Source organism: Urocampus carinirostris, chromosome 7 (genome assembly GCF_059441175.1).
Source record: "Urocampus carinirostris isolate Australia breed hairy pipefish chromosome 7, RoL_Ucar_1.0, whole genome shotgun sequence".
Taxonomy (NCBI): domain Eukaryota; kingdom Metazoa; phylum Chordata; class Actinopteri; order Syngnathiformes; family Syngnathidae; genus Urocampus; species Urocampus carinirostris.
The window spans coordinates 6,234,519-6,251,046 of NC_142355.1; the positions used below are offsets into that span (position 1 = coordinate 6,234,519).

The 16,528-nt window shown below is 39.9% G+C and overlaps 2 protein-coding genes across 4 annotated transcripts in view; one reads left to right on the top strand and one right to left on the bottom strand.

Moving 5' to 3' along the window:
• The first annotated feature begins 322 nt into the window (after positions 1–322).
• LOC148362183 (odorant receptor 131-2-like) lies at positions 323–1,147 on the top strand. Its single transcript, XM_088340214.1, has one exon. It carries the CDS (start codon positions 323–325, stop codon positions 1,145–1,147), a length of 825 nt encoding a protein of 274 aa, XP_088196340.1.
• A 3,929-nt stretch (positions 1,148–5,076) lies between these two features.
• Positions 5,077–16,528, bottom strand: part of LOC148362184 (ELKS/Rab6-interacting/CAST family member 1-like) — a 49,092-nt gene continuing 37,640 nt past the window's right edge. For 2 of the 3 annotated variants that reach the window (XM_088339595.1, XM_088339594.1), the window contains 2 exons: positions 13,072–13,257; positions 5,077–11,223 (listed from right to left, as the gene is read on the bottom strand). In XM_088339595.1, the coding sequence (XP_088195721.1) occupies positions 11,086–11,223; positions 13,072–13,257 (324 nt within the window). In that variant the 3' untranslated portion in view covers positions 5,077–11,085. Of the gene's footprint in view, positions 11,224–13,071; positions 13,258–16,528 lie in introns of those variants that run through there. The other variant, XR_015850845.1, reaches the window with a different exon arrangement.

Consider the following 16,528-nt stretch of genomic DNA (forward strand, 5'->3'; position numbering starts at 1 on the left):
TTTCATTTTGTTTCTGTCCCATTTTATGTTAGTTTTGCCGGAGATAAAGCCAGGAGAGAAAGCTTACCACGTGTTGTGAGTCATCATTTTATTCATATTGAGTTTCTTTTCTCTTTTATGAGCATATTTAGTATTGGAGTAATCCAAAAGTAATTGAAAGTAATCCAGTTAAAGTAACCCTACCCAACCCTGGTTGGATGTCATTTTGTTTTCTACGTAGAAACTGGCCAACGCAACAGCCCAGTTGGGAATCGTGGAGCGAGTGGTGGGCGCCACCTTCACCTGCTCCAGCTGCTTCCTGTTCCTGGTCATCAACTTGGTCATGTTGGTGACTTTGAGAAGCAAACAAGTTTTCAAGGAGACGTCCCGTTACGTCCTGCTCTTCAACCTGCTGCTGACAGACACGCTGCAGTTGGTCCTCAGCCAATTCATGTACGTGATGTCCAGCAGCCACACCACCCTGCCCTTCCCCGTGTGCGGTTTGGCTACCCTTCTGGCTCGTCTTTTTAGTTTGACCTCGCCAGTAACCTTGGCGGCGATGTCTCTGGAAAGATACGTGGCCGTGTGTCATCCTATGAGATACGCCTCTATCGTCACCTTCAGGAACACGGTGCAGACCATGCTCGTCGTGTGGATCTGCGGGTTTCTAAATGTTCTTATTCAGGGATTTTTACTGCTGATGTATCCTTCTGAGCTGTTGGAGACTTTGGCGATGACACGCTTCTGCACCATCTCACTCATTCTCCTTTTTCCGGTTTCTGAGTTGTACTATGAAGTCGTCACGTATTCCGTGTTCACTTTGTCGTGCTTGATGATCACGTTTAGTTTTTGGGCCCTGGTCCCGTCGGCCAGATCGGCGGCCACGGCCAAAGACTCGGCGCAGAAAGCCCGTATAACGTTGTTGCTACATATGGTGCAGTTGGGATTTAGCCTGGTGGCGGTGCTCTACCAGAGCATCATGGTCACGTTATCATCTCAATTGAGCGGTGATGTATTTCCACGAATGCAGGGCTTTTTGTTTATATGTCTTTTTTTATTTCCCAGGTGTCTGATTTCTCTCATCTACGGGCACAGAGATAGAAACCTCAGAGCTGCACTCATGCATTTGCTTGGCTGTCAACCTAAGGTTTTGATTCCTTCATTTTAAGCTGCAATTTTTAACTTTGCTCCTTGCTACTCCTGAGCAAAGTTCCCTGTATTTTTCCACGGGTCTGAGCGTTCACACAAAGTCGGTGAGCAACGCTTGAAACAACAGTGAGCAACAGCAATCCCAAGTGTGGCAACTAAGTCATTATCAAACATGTCCAAAACTTGACATCAGGTTACATTTTGCTGAGTTTCCGGCAATGCAAACATTTTTTTCACTTTTGAATGAATTGACTCATGTACTATTGCAAAGGTTGTACGGCCTACAAACGTAGATTTCCATTCCTTTTTTTTTCCTGATATATTTTGTCGCATAATATTAACATTTTTGGGGGCTTATTGAGTCGGTTGTAAGATACAGAACTGTACTTAATCACATTTTTTTAGTAGAAGTACAATGTTGGCAACAAGAGTCACTTGATATAATTGGAAATTATTTGAATGCAACACAAACTTTGTCATCTTTTTTCCGTGTTTTTTTCTACTTTTTTAAAAATTCCTTTAAAAAAGTCTCACTGTGTTTATTTTATCCGAGCTGTTGTTCTCTATTTACTTTTTTCCAACATTTCTTTCTTTTCTTTTTTCTGTATTTTTCCAAAATGTTCCTTGTTTTTTCTCTTCCTTTTGTTTCTTTTTTTTCTCAGCTTTTCACTACTTTTTTCTTTTTTGTTATATTCCCCCCTTCCTTTAAGTCCCTTTGTGCACAATTTTACATAATATCTGGCTATGTTGGGATTAAAGAAGCAAAAACAACCTGAAGAGCCATTTAGGACCCGAAAGAGCCGGTTCCTTTTAGTGAGCCGAGCCGAAGAAGCCAGTTCTCGACCAACTCTACTAACTTTACTCAACTTCGTTCTACTTGGACTCGACTTCAAAATACCGCATTTGGGACACAAGGTCAGGGGAACCCGTGTATTTTTACCTTCCTGCACTGTAACTTTGACTTAAGTCGCTTCTTAGTAATTTTGAGCCCTCGTTTTTGTGCGCTGGCTAGATTTTCTTGTGCGCTGAGAATGCGCGAGCAGTGCGCAATTGCGCACCTTAGAGGGAACACTGCTCCTGAGACACTTACCGTATTTAATCGTGTATAATGCACATTTTTTAGACCTAAAGAGACCTAAAAGTTTGGGTGCGCCTTATACACGAGGTTTTACGGTACCGTATTTTTTTTTATTTTTTAACTTTTTATTACAATTGACAGAGGGTTGGGTCACCCATCACCAGGGTTGGGTAGGGTTGCTTTTAACTTGATTACTTTCAATGACTTTTGGATTACTCCAATACCAAATATGCTAATAAAAGACAAAAGAAACTAAATATGAATAAAATGACTACATTTTGTGCAGGCTCGGGGAGTAACGGAATACATGGAACGGCAAAAAATAATGTTGCCGGAGATCAAAGCCAGGAGAGAAAGCTTACCACGTGTTGTGAGTCATCATTGTATTCATATTTAGTTTCTTTTGTCTTTTATTAGCATATTTGGTATTGGAGTCATCCAAAAGTCATTGAAAGTCATCAAGTTAAAGTAACCCTACCCAACCCTGTATATATTATATATAAAGTGCCTTAGGTGTAGCGTGGGGATTTTCAGTAAATTGTGATTCTGGGCTATACAATTTGATTATACAATTATTGAGGGTTTTTTCCCTTTTTTTTCCTTCACTAAAATGTCTTCTTTTTTAATGTCTGCCAACTGTAATTTTGTTAAAAAAGAAAAAACACAATTTAATGCATTTTCACTACTGTTTATCCAACTCGGGGAAACTGCAGGGACAACAAATACCACACAAAGACCAATTTAAATGGAAAATATTTAATGCTTTAAAAGTGCTTTTGGCTTTTCATTGATTACATTTTTTAAAATGAAATATTTACCTGACTTTGGGAAATTTGTTAATTCAAATGTTCTCTGGTTGATAAATGGTTGTTACCAAATACAACTACTGTGGACAAATGATTTGGCGAGTGGTGGTTAGCTTTGGCGACATCCAGTGGACATATTTGAAACTGCAGGTCACGGCTCATTTTTCCCTTTAGCTTTTGGCAGCATTGTCTGGTGCAGGCTTGGACTAATTAACTCAGCCTGCAATGAATTTATGAATACGTCATTTTTATCAAGTTATAATTTACTGTAAATTCCGGACTATAAGCCGCTACTTTTTTCCCTAACTTTCAACCCTGCGGCTTATTCAGTGATGCGGCCAATTTATGTCATTTTTCTAACGGCCGCCAGCGGCGCTCGAGTGTTGCTACCGGTAACTGCCCTGTCACAGGCACGGTTTGGGATGAAAGTTATGTTATTATTATTAAAGCTTTGAAAACTCTCTCGGTGTACCATCTTTCTTTGTAAATATGTGTAACCCATGTATAATATGTATTTGCAACTGTATATTTTTGTAATGTATTTATTTTAGACACTTATTCTGATATGTTTTGCACAGGGGAATGAAAAAGGTGGGCGGAACAAACGCGGGGTGCCTAGTTTAAGTGGGGACCGCTAAAGGTGAGGGACAGACAAGGAAAGAAGAGGGGGTAAAAAGTTGGTTAAAGAAAAAGGAGTTGTGTGAGTCAATGTGTTCATCTGATATATTTTTCCCACCCTTACCTTTGGAAATATACACTTTTTTCCTTGGACTACTTTCAACGGGACCCGGACTCTGCAGGTCTGCATCAAACCTTAAGTACCGGTATCATTTTTCGTTCATTTTGCCGGCTGTGATTTTTGGACTGTGGACTTTAATGAAGGACATTTAGTTTCAATCGCGGGACTTGAAGTCGGGTTTGGGTTAATTTTGTGTTACATTTTTAAATGTGGGAGCATGCGGCTTATATACAGGTGCGGCTTGTGTATGTACAAAATCGGTTTTCCTCTTAAAATGTGTTGGGTGCGGCTTATAATCAGGTGCGCTCTGTAGTCCGGAATTCAAGGTATTTCAAAAAATTCAAACCAAGTGCTCGCTCCACCGCTAAACAATAGTGTTGAGTTTGTATAGCATGGTGAATTGGTTCAGGGGTAAATTGAGGACAGCACATTCTTTTTTTTGAATTAATGAATAACATAGTTTGTCAACCCATCATTTAAATGTTTTGCATGCTTAGAACACAGATGTGGTTTGCATTAAAGGCACAGTGTGTAAAATTTGACCACTAGATGTCACTTTATGGCACGGGTGTCAAAAAGGCGGCCCGCGGGCCAGATCAGGCCCGCTAAGGGATTGAATCGGGCCCGCGAGACAACACTCAGAGAAGCGCGAGAGAAAAACGAGCTGCAGGTTGAAATATGTCCACTTGATGTTGCCAAAGCCAGGTGCCTCTCACAAAGACACTGTACTTGAATCTCTCTCTCTCTCTCTCCCACCCCCTTTCACCCACTCTCTCTTCACTCTCTGTCCATCTTTTTCTTTTCCTTTGTTGCTCTTTGTCTCTTTCTCTCTCTGTGTCTTTTTAACTCATTTTGCTCTAACTTTTTTTTCCTTTTCTCTTCCTAACCTTCGCACTTTCTTTTCTCTTTTCTCTCCTTCTGTCTTTCTATTTCTCTTTAGATTTCTTTCTTCCTCTCTCTTTCTTCCCCCCTCTCTCACAACTTCTCTTTTTATCTCTTTTCTTTCTCACGCTCTCCCTTTCCTTGTACTTCCCTCTCTCCTTTTCCTTCCCTCTTTCTCTTATTCCTTTATCTCTTTTTCTTTCTCTTTAATCTACTAGTCCGGCCCCCAAGAGAATGTTTGTTGTATCGTGTGGCCCCCGAGTTCAAATGAGTTTGACACCCCTGCTTTATGGTATTGTGCAAATGAAATACGAGTGCTGAAGAGCACAAGGAAAAACTCAAGCTAAATAGACTCAGAGTGACATTATTTACCCAGCAATAAAGAACAAAAAAGAAAAAGAACAAGAAAACATTGAAAAAAGGGGAAAAAAAGAAGAGCCGGGTCCAAGGCAGATCCATTTATTGTACAAATGCCCAAAGCAATTCCTTTAAATAATAAGAAAAATAATCTTACACAGATTTTCAATGACGTGTTTTAGAGATGAGACAGTAAGGCAAATTCACCCCCCTTCACACACACACACTCACACACCACGTATACGTTCACCTTCCATAATGAAGCATGTACAAAGTATTCCCATAAGGAATTTGCAAGACTTATATTTCATTTTTATTCCTGTAATTATTCCACTTTTTGTCACAGACAGTTTTTACAACGTAGTGATGCTGATGAGTGTACAAGCAACCATGCCAATAATTATTTGCATCCTAACCTAGAAATGGTCTTAACCTGATTATACTTATATAAACTCACTACTTGCGTAGAAAGCTAAGAAAAGATTAAAAAAAAAAGAGAAAAAAAAAGAAAATGAATCAAGAAGAGAACTATCGAGTTTTATCAAGGCCAGACGTTTTGAACTTTAAAAAAAAATGCATTTGGTCATACTGCATTTTGAATAATAGTAGTTTAATCCAAAAAATTACCGCTCGTCGTCATTTTTCACTTTCACACATCCTAAAATTCGGGCCACAGGCCGCTACTTTTTTTCTACATTTAAAGGTGAGGTGTGTAGATTTAGGTATCCTTAAAAACTAGGTCCGGACATTCTACCATGACTAACTTGATAGCTCATTTGAATAATATTACCAGTATGTTTTTCGTTCGCAATATGGCTGGTCATGTTGTTTACTAGACTTTTGCAAGGCTTTTGATAAAGTGTCTCATGTCAAGATTTTACAAAAACTGAAATGCTATGGTATTAGTGGAAAACTGATTAAATGGATAACTGCATACTTGTCAAATCGTAAACAATGCGTAAAAATTGACGATGTTCTTTCAGCGTGGTTGGAAGTTTGTAGTGGGGTACCCCAGGGCTCAGTACTAGGACCACGTACCCTTTGATCAATTTTTTGAGTTCTGTCGTGTTGATGGTTTACGTGGTCACAGATATAAGTTACAGGTGCCTAGACCTACCAGCAACTTGCAGAGAAACTTTATTTCTTTCAGGAAACCAAAAATTTGGAATTTTTTGCCTGACCGTGTTAGGTTTGCAGAGATAGATTTTTCGAATTTTCTTAGGGGAGGAGGCGTAAGGTGACCAAATTTGGCCATGCTCACTCTCCGCATTAGTTTTGTGTCATGTTTTGATTAATGTATCTAACAATACTTTCAATAAACATTACATTACTTACTATGTAAAAGTGAAAAATGAAATTTCGTAGATGATTCAAAAATAATTACCATAGTGCTCGTCCCGGTAAGAAAGAAATCGGCGAGTTTTGGCTGAACTTTGGCGGTCCCACTGCACCGGAAAACAGCTTCCAGTTACAATATCAGGCTTACATGAATATAAATGACAAACAACAGCGAGAATTGTTTTTTTAAAGAATGGGGTGAAATGATCTCCCCGTCACACAATTACCGGTACGTAGTTCGGAAATATTTCTTTTTCTTTTCACATGTGACATAGTCCACCTCTCTGTACAAACGTCCACTGTACAGCCGATACGATTAACATTTATAAATATCTACGCATTCAAATGTATATTTCAATAGAAGATTCTCATGACTTGGGCCAGTGGTGCTTACACGCACACCCACAAAAGTAAACAATGGTATGTTATTGTCGTTCTTTTTTTTCCTTTCCGTTTTAAGAAAAGAACAAACGACATGGCCCGCTTGTTTCATTTTGTCACAGCACGTGTTAAATCTCATTTTATTTACAAAAGTATTTTAAAATCCAAGATCGAAAACAGGACACTGAAAATTATTCTTCAGGCGCTGCCTACAGTGCCGAGCAAAAGTAATTTGCCCGCCTACATCTTATTTTGTCATATTGCCACATTTCAGAATCACGTGAGACACAATTGTGAAGTGAAACCAAATTATTTCAACATTAAATCTTATTTTTACGACGAAAAAACTGAAAGTTAAGTGTTGGAAAAATATTGGCCCCCTCTTCTTTGAGCTTAGCTAACTGACTCCAGAAGTTTCCTGATAACTCCTGAAAGATCCAATGACAGAGTGACACTGTGTGTCCTTAAGTCTTCGTTTAAATGCACCTGCTCATTGATGGGCTCAGGGGTCCGTGAAAGGAGACAATGGAGAACAGACAGCATTGTGAAGACCTAAGAACCCATCAGGCAGGTCCGTGATAGTGTTGTGGAAAAAGTCAAAGCGGGATTGGGGTAAAAAGAGATTTCACAACATTTACAAATCTCCCGGCGCACTGCGCGGGCATAATACACAAATGGAGAGAGCATAAAACCACTGCAAACCTACCAAGACCTGGCCGTATCTCTAAAACTTCAGCCTAAGAAAGGAGAAAACTAATCAGGAAAACAACCAAGAGACCCAACCTAACCCTAACCTGCAGGCATACACAGCTAAGGTGGGACAATCTGTGCATAAACGACTATAAGTCGTAATCGTCATATGGAAGAGTGGCAAGAAGAAAGCCCTATCTGTAAAAATACCATATAAAGACCTGTTTGGCCTTTGCATGATGCTACATGGGAGATACAAATAACATGTGAAACAAGGTGCTCATGTCAGATGAGAGCAAAAATGAACACCATCCCCACTGTCAAACTTGGTGGTGGTGGCATCATGCTCTGGGGTTGCTTTTCTTCAGCAGGGACTGGGAAGATTGTAAGAGTTAGTGGTAAGATAGATTGAGTCAATTACAAAGTGATACTGGCGGAAAATCTGGTAGAGACTGCTTAGAAACCTGAGAATGGGGCACAGGTTCACCTTCCTAACCATAACACAAAATCTACAATAGAATGGTTGAAAACCAACCATATAAAGGTGTTGGAATGGCCAACCAAAGTCCAAAATTCAATCATATAGAGAATATTTGGAAAGATGTGCAATATTTTTAGCACAATAATAATATTGAATACATTTTGTTTCTTTTCACGATTGTGTCTAACATGTTGTTGATTCTTAGAAAATATTTTGAGGATTTTTATCTATAAGTTAGAAGCCTGAAATATGTCAATATAGCAAAAAGTTCTTGGGTGGCAGTACTTTTGCGAGCACTCTATTTTTTGGGGGGTTGTACTTGGCCAACTTGACATTTTGGGCCCTTTAATTTCATTGAATTAAGAAATTAAACAAATCATAGTTTGTTAGCACCCGTTGAATAAAAGGGAAAAAATACCCAGGGCTAGGTTTACTTCTCTCCCTATATGCCCCCAAATCTCCCAAACATAGTCCAAGGCCACTAAAACGTTCTCCAAAGAAACATTGCATTGCTCGTAAAAAGTGAGCGCCATGTGCAAAATCATCAAACGAATAAGAGATTTGAATAATAAACCCAACGCTTTCATTGCCTCAGTCTTATTTTTTTTTCATACTTACAATAAAGGAGACTTATTATAAAAAACGACTAAATGCCTTAAAAGGAATTACAAGTTGTAATATTTCTGGCGCTGAGCTCAAAACTCAATATGAAAGAAATTTGCCCTGATTGAAATGTCAATAAAAAAAGGACTTCAATTAGCCTCCCTGACTTCCGAGGCAGAAAAGTTCCAAAAGGTTTAATCTCAAATTCCGCAGTTACTTGTGAGTCCATAGAGGATGCAATTCAGACTGAGTGCTCTCCTGCCCAAAGTGAAAAAAGATCAGTGAAGCCCTTTTTTCCCAGGGGTCATAAACATGTCAAATTGTGCTTTATGCCCCCTACTGACTGAGATGAAGGCCTGCAATAGACGTTCTGATTCTGTGCTCAGGTTTGATAACCCATACAGTGGAACCTCTGAAGGACACAGCTACGTTTTGGAGGATTCCAGGCAATGTTCCCTGTAATTTTCCACGGGTCTGAGCGTTCACACAAAGTCGGTGAGCAACGCTTGAAACAACAGTGAGCAACCATAATCCCAAGTGTGGCAAGATAATTCATTATCAAACATGTCCAAAACTTGACATCAAGTTACATTTTGCCGAGTTTCCGGCAATGCAAAATGATTTTTCTCTTTTGAATGAATTGACTCATGTACTGTTGCAAAGGTTGTACGGCCTACAAACGTCGTTTGTTCTTACAATTCTTTCGCAATTCTTTTTTTTCCCTGATATATTTTGTCGCATGATATTAACATTTTTGGGGGTTTATTTAGTTAAACTGTATTTAATCACATTTTTTAGTGGAAGTACAATGTTGGCCACAAGATTCACTTGATATAATTGGAAATTATTTGAATGCAACACAAACTTTTTCTCCTTTTTCAGTTTTTTTTTTCTAATTTTTAAAAAATTCCTTTTAAAAAAGTCTCACGGTGTTTATTTTTTTATGTGATTTTAATTATATTGTGTCCATTAATACTTATTTCATAATTCCAAATAGGCCGTCACTTCAGGCTGAGGTTCTTTCTTGCTGACTTTTTAAAAATTATTCTCCACCTGTCATTGTTCTTCTTCTTTGTCTGTTTTTTTATAGTCTTGTTTAACTTTGGTTACAAAATACAGGCTTTACCTGTCACACGGGACCCTTCGCGCATCCCCAATTTCCACATTGCCTGTTCCCCGAGCGGACCACATTGCCTTCAGACCCACAGCGGCGGGGGCCAGGATCGGCCCAAATCACCTCTACCTCCACACTACTCCTCACAAATAAAACGGGAATTTTTACTTCCAGGAACCAGATCATAGAGCTGGTTCGTTCACGAAAGACCCATCACTAATTCAGACTGGAGCTGAAGGCCTCGAAGTAAAATGCACAGCCTGCCACCGTCATATTGGAATATATATTCGCTAGCTTATCAGTAGGTTCAACTAGGGTCAATAGACCAGTGGTCCTCAACTGGTATGACTTCAGGACCCATCATCCTACCATGACAAGCTGCTGTATCTGTGTTAAGCCTTGCTCAAGATGTGTCAACAGACTTTATCAGTCTTTTTCTGTAAAGCGAACTGGGGGGTGTCAACTCCCATTTGCAGAGATTTATCAGCATCGACTGTTAAAGAGTTAAATGACCCTCAGTTATTTATTTCTCAACACTATTTTGCCAAGCAGGCTTGAGAGCGTTCTCCATCCGGGCCCCGGTGCTATGGAATGCCCTGCCTCCGGAGATAAGATCTGCAACCTCAATGGAAGTTTTTAAATCGAGGCTTAAGACAATTCTATTCCAAAGCTTATGATTGATGCCCACCTCATATTCCGTATTGTCCTGTCTTTTTCCGACCGCCTGCCCGGTGGTGATACGAAGGAGAAGGACGATTTGAGATGAGTCAGCGGACCGGCGTTTGACCTGAAGCATGTGAACGTCTGCATGGACCAGCTGGCAGAGATGGGAAGCTGCGTTGTGGCCGTCACAGACTTTCTGGACTAGTTTACAGGCTGGGGGCGTTGCTGCTCTCATGCACTTTCCGGACAAATTTTCAACATGTTACCTAGTGTTTACTATGTTTGTGTACTGTAATGCTAAATGTAATTCACCCTGGTCATCTTGAATGGGGGATTACCACTTGTGAGGTCCCTTCTCAAGGTTTCTCTTTTTCCTCACGCTGAGGTTTTGAGTTGTTCCTTGCCTGCATGTTGGTTTAAGATCAGGTCATTGTGTCATTGTAATCCTGTGCAAATTTGACTTGACTTGACTAAGCGAACCACTGAAAACGCGTCTGAGATGCACTTTTAGGTCCCAACCCACCAGTTGAAACACTGCACCAGACTGTATGCGCCACTTTAAAAATTGAACTACAGGCTAAGAGCTGGACTGATCGAATGGTGACGATTTTCTCATCTAACCCATTTGACTTTGACACCGCTGCCTTAGAGGTTCCACCGTATTTTCATAATGTTTATAATGCTGTGCTGTTTCTTTCACCTGCGTCTCGACACAGTTGGTTTTAATATATAAACCGCTGTCACGATGGGACAGGAAAGCACTTTAGGGTTGGATTGTATAGAGATATTGTGACCTCAAGGACCAAATGGTGTCGGTTCCATGGATCAGCACGACTCCTCCAGCGTGTTGACAACCTGCTCCAAAATGTCAGGGCAGCAGTCGGCGATCTGCTGCAGGACGCAGTTGGCGTATTCTTGAAGCTCGCCGCTCTCCTTCTCGCACGACTCCAGCTCCTTTTTCAGCTTGACGTAGCAATGGCAAATTGACACAAACGTTAATTTGTTATAATTACTGCATGCCACATTTTGGAGTGATCTATGAATGTGGTCAATACCTACAGAGTATAAGGCAGGGGTCGGGAACCTTTTTGACTCAAAGAGCCATAAAAGCAAAATATATTAATTTTATTTTGGGAAAGAGCCACACCATATATCATGAGACAAATTTACTAAATTGCTAAACCCGTGCCCCAGACAAAAGCTTAGTCTTCAGCACATTTATTTTTCGATGATTTGATAAAAATGATGAAAAGAGAATAATGCCAGAGCCCGTGTCCCAAAATCAACAAACATACCACTTTAAACTTGTCTCTTTCTTGCAATGACTCAAGATCGGTTAAACTCATTTTGACCCTGTTTTTTCATACATATTGGTTTCAAAACTAGATGCAAGGAGTTATTTTGTAAAAAACGTCGCAACATTCTGCAAACAGGGAGCCTGATGTGCTTACCTTTGGCGCAGACGGAGTAGGGCGAGAGATGGGAGGGAGTGCTTGCACTTTTTGCATAGCTCCACCCATCCCTCCCACTCACCAAATCAAATAACTTTAAGTTCTCTTCCGGTGTTTTGGCGTTTTTACAGTTTGTTTTGTGGATTTCATCATTAGGTATCTGAACACTGAACACAGATTATATAGTGAGCTTTTATTTAAAGGATTCTGTAGCATTGTACAGACAAAGCGAGTTTTTTTTGTGTGACACCTTGACTGTAAATCGCAGTGAAAACGTGCCCTACATATTCTGAAAAGTACTGCTTTATAATCCAGCTTTGGTTTGGCTCTGCGTGTATCTGAACAGGATTAATGGCTCAAGTTTTGAACGAGATGGAGAAAATTTGCATGCAATCAAATTTGTCTCTGAGCCACAGGTTCTCATAGAAAGAGCCATAGGTTCCCGACCCCTGGTATAAGGTATATACTGTACTTGGGCTGGCCTGGTATCAGCTTGGTATCATGCTCAGGTTTTCTTGGAAACTAGTATTTTTAGGAAACCTAGCCATGTTTACCTGTTGTTTACCAAACAATGGTAAAAGCTTACTTTTTTTCTGATGAAAGGTGAGGGTTGAGGGTTTTGGGGTACAGTGGGACCTCGCTACTTCGCGGTTCGACGTTCGCGGCTTCATGTACACGCGCCGCGAGTTAGGGGCTCGCTCGCGGTAGCGACCGAACGGCACCCGCGGTGCGGCGCAAGTATAAACCCTGTCGTGAATTTGTCTCCGATCGTCCCGGGCGGACGTAAAATCGCCCAGCTGTACGACTCTTAGCGGTGGATCACTCAGCTTGTGCGTCGATGAAGAACGCAGCAAGCTGAGAGAACTAATGTGGTTTGCAGCTGCGATTGGCTGGCAACCAGTTCAGGGTGTCCCCTGCCCACTGCCCGGAGATGGCTGGGATGGGCTCCAGCCCCCCTGCGACCCTAATAAGGATAAGCGGTGCAGATAATGAGATGAGAATTTTTTTTTTTAATTTTTTTTTTCCTTTTTGAAGGGTCGTCGCTACTTCGCAGATTTTCACTTTTTGCGGGTGGTTTTGTTCCCCATTAACCAGGTCTAAAAAAATAATAATTAAAAAAAAAAAAAAAAGGTGCGCCGCTACTTCGCGGATTTTCACCTATCGCGGGTGGTTTTGGTCCCCATTAACCGCGATAACCGAGGTCTTACTGTATGTCCAATGCCAATACAGCTACAGAACTACATTTTCTGTAAGCCTCAAAAAATGGTTCAAAATGGGACAAATTGTCTGGCACCGGGTCAAAAACCTCTGGCATTGAATGAGTTAAAGTTACGACCACATTTATGTACTCTTGCTATACCTGTTCCGCCGACATCTTCAGGAGTTCGTCCTCCCAGTCTTCGGGCTCACTGCGGTGGTAGTGGTCGGGCGGAGTCAGCTGGCTGAGGATGGTAGGGTCGCGGTCGTAGCAGAGGTCAGTCAAATGGGCGATGTAAATCTTGAGCTTGTTGCGGTTCTGGCATAGGGTTACAGCAGGGTGTATCATCTGTGGATATTGGACGGGTGGGTCGGTTAAATCGTGTAATCGATTCTCGGATCCAAGAAGAAAACATTACAACAAAATAACCAACAATCATCAAACTTATAAAACACTCAAACCCATTTCATTAAAATAGTACTGCTGGAACAATGTCACTGAAGAAGTTTCTAAACTGAAAAAGATGAAAAGTAAAAAAAGAAATAGGTGAGTTCATTTTCACTTGCAGTGTTGTACCCTGACTCACCACTGTGTTTGTTGTTACATGTTGAAGTGTCCTTGGGTAAGACACTGAACCCCTAATACCCCCAATAAGCAGGTTAGCGCTGTACATGGCTGCAAGGCCGCTATTGGGAAATGTGGAGCACGCTTTGGGAAGTCATTGACTTGAAAAGCGCTATAGAAATGCAAATCATTTCATTTCATTTCATAAATAAATGGTAAAGGAGTCTGACGAATTCCAATGAGATTATTTTGGAATTGTTCGAAGTCAATTTGAAAAGTAATTTATTGACTACCGCGTGGCCAAATTTGTGACATTATCAAGGACCCCCCCCCCCTCACACAGACCACCAGCTCTTTGTCCTGTAGCCTTCTGGTAAGCGCTACAGGTCACTTAAAAAAAGTTTCTTCCCCAGGGTCATCACCAGTGTTCCCTCTAAGCTGCCCGTGTGCGCAATCGCGCATTCTCAGCGCACAAGAAAATCTATCTAGCGCGATGTTCCCTCTCAGCTGCGTGTGTGAGTTTTTAGAGTTTTTCGAGAACCGGCTTCTTCGGCTCGGCTCACTAAAAGGAACCGGCCCTTTCGGGTCCTAAACGGCTCTTCAGGTTGTTTTTGCTTCTTTCATCCCTATATGACCAAATATTATGTAAAATTATGCACAAAATGACTTAAAGGAAGGGGGAATAGAACAAAAAAAGAAAAAAATACCAAAATGAAAAAGTAGTGAAAAGCTGAGAAAAAAAAGAAACAAAAGGAAGAGAAAAACGAAGGAAAAATTCAGAAAAAAGCCAGAGAAAAAGAAAAGAAATAAACAAAGGAAAAAAGTAAATAGAGAACAAAAAGAAAAAAGTAACAGCTAGGAAAAAAATAAACACAATGAGATTTTATTTAAAAGGGATTAAAAAAAAGAAACAGGGAAAAAGAAGAAAAAGTTTGTGTTGCATTCAAATAATTTCCAATTATACCAAGTCAATCTTGTTGCAAACGTCGTCCTTCCACTAAAAAAATGTGATTAAATACAGTTGTGTATCGTGCAACCGACTAAATAAGCCTACAAAAATGTTAGTATTATGCGACAAAGATACCAGAAAAAAAAAGTGATGTCAAGTTTTGGACAGGTTTGATAATGACTTAGTTGCCACACTTGGGATCGCTGTTGCTCACTGTTGTTTCAAGCGTTGCTCACAGACTTTGTGTGAACGCTCAGACCCGTATGGAAAATTACAGGGAACATTGGTCATCACTACTTTAAAGTGCGCAAAACAGAAAATATATACGTTGCTCAATGCTGTTTTGTAAAGGGGTGAGAGCTAATAAGCTACGCTTCTGCTCACTCCTGTCTGAATATCTATTTTTTTTTCTCTTCCTTTGTTTTCTGGTTTATGTAGCTTCTTCATTTGTTTTTCTATTTTACATGTTTTCTTTTTGAAAAATGTTTGAGAATAATCAGGAAGCCTTGCAGTACTTCATACCTGTTAAGCTCCAGGGCTCCAAGCCATTACAAAATGTTGTATTTTCCCTTACAAAATACAAAATAATCTTACACCATTTTTTTTAACGTGTATTTATGTAGTTTAACATGTTATATTGTACAAGTGTTTCGTTTTATCATATATATTGTTAATTAACATTTTGTTGTGAGGTACTGAGTTGCTCGACATGAATGAGGTTTATCTCCGGACAGAAGAGCAGTTTCAGTGACAGACTGCTGTCACTGTCTTGTACTACGGACAGACTGAAGAGATCTTTTCTTCCTCATGCCATGAGGCTCTTTAACTCCACCCGGCAGAGTAAAGGCCCACATTAAACCACACCACTTACATTGGATATTACCGAATCTTACTGCATTATGTGTTCTGTGTAGCACTATTTAGTGACTCTATATAACATGCTAAAGTGGGCATTTGCACGTCACACTGGGTATTTGTATATTGTATTCTTTTGGCTTTATTATTGTATTGTTCTCAGCTCAGGGATGCTGCTGGAAATGTGAATTTCCCTTAGGGGATGAATAAAGTATCTATCTATCTATCTATCTATCTATCTATAAAAAACAGTTCAAAAATGAAGTCGCTTGGACGTTCACTGTAAAAGGAAAAAATACATGCAAATATAATTAAGTAGAATTTTCTTATTCAAATTCATTTTCTGCATTAATTTATTGTTGGTAATATACTGATTAAAGGGATAATCACAAACCTGTCTTTTTTCATTTTCTCCTTTTATACTTTCTTTTTTTCTTAACTTCTTTATACAACATCATCATTCGTAATATAATGCATCAAAGCAAGTGAGCCGTTTGAGAGCTAATGAGTTGAGCCGAAAAAGCCGCTTCTCTAAAAAGAGACGGACTTCCTTTCACTCCATAACTACCACATGAAATCCGAGGCGGCAGACGCATGCGCGCAGTAGCATCAAACCGCTCGCTTCGTTTGCAACGGAAAAAAAACATATCGAGATAGAGGCTACCGCGGCAAACTCGTTTGACTTGATTGATTTGCCATTTCGCAATAGTCGGTGTATACCGGATGGTACCCATCATTGACAAATTTGCATTTTTCCGTACAGATTTTTGTGCGCGTCTTAAAATGCATAATAAACGTACTTTGTATGACAAAAACCTACAGGTTGACAGGTATGAGTACCCTACTTGTAAAGCATATCCAGAATAAATGACAACAACAACTATTTTTCATTGCAATAATGTTATGATGTCCTATTCTTCCATTTCACTCTTTTTATAATCAAGGCCAGTCTCTAAGTACGACATTTTTTGTCCCTATTTATCCTGACGTTTTTTTTTAATCTTATTTTTCTCTTTAAATAGTCTTTATTACATGTTTACCCTTGGGTGCCATGTCTAATCTTGTTGCATACAATGTTTTACCATGTTGATATCAAGTATAGGAGACACAATTCAATTAATTTATATTTAATTCGGATAGGGAGCCAAAGTCTATTCGGGTGCTCTTGTTTTGTCAAGACATATGACCCCATATGATGTCACTAAAGTATTATAATTAATTACAAATTAATTTCTTCACTAAAAGAATCAT

What these genes read in the sequence shown, in the direction of transcription:
- LOC148362183 (XM_088340214.1), top strand. Translation starts at nt 323, where the DNA reads ATGTTGGTGACTTTGAGAAGCAAACAAGTTTTCAAGGAGACGTCCCGT.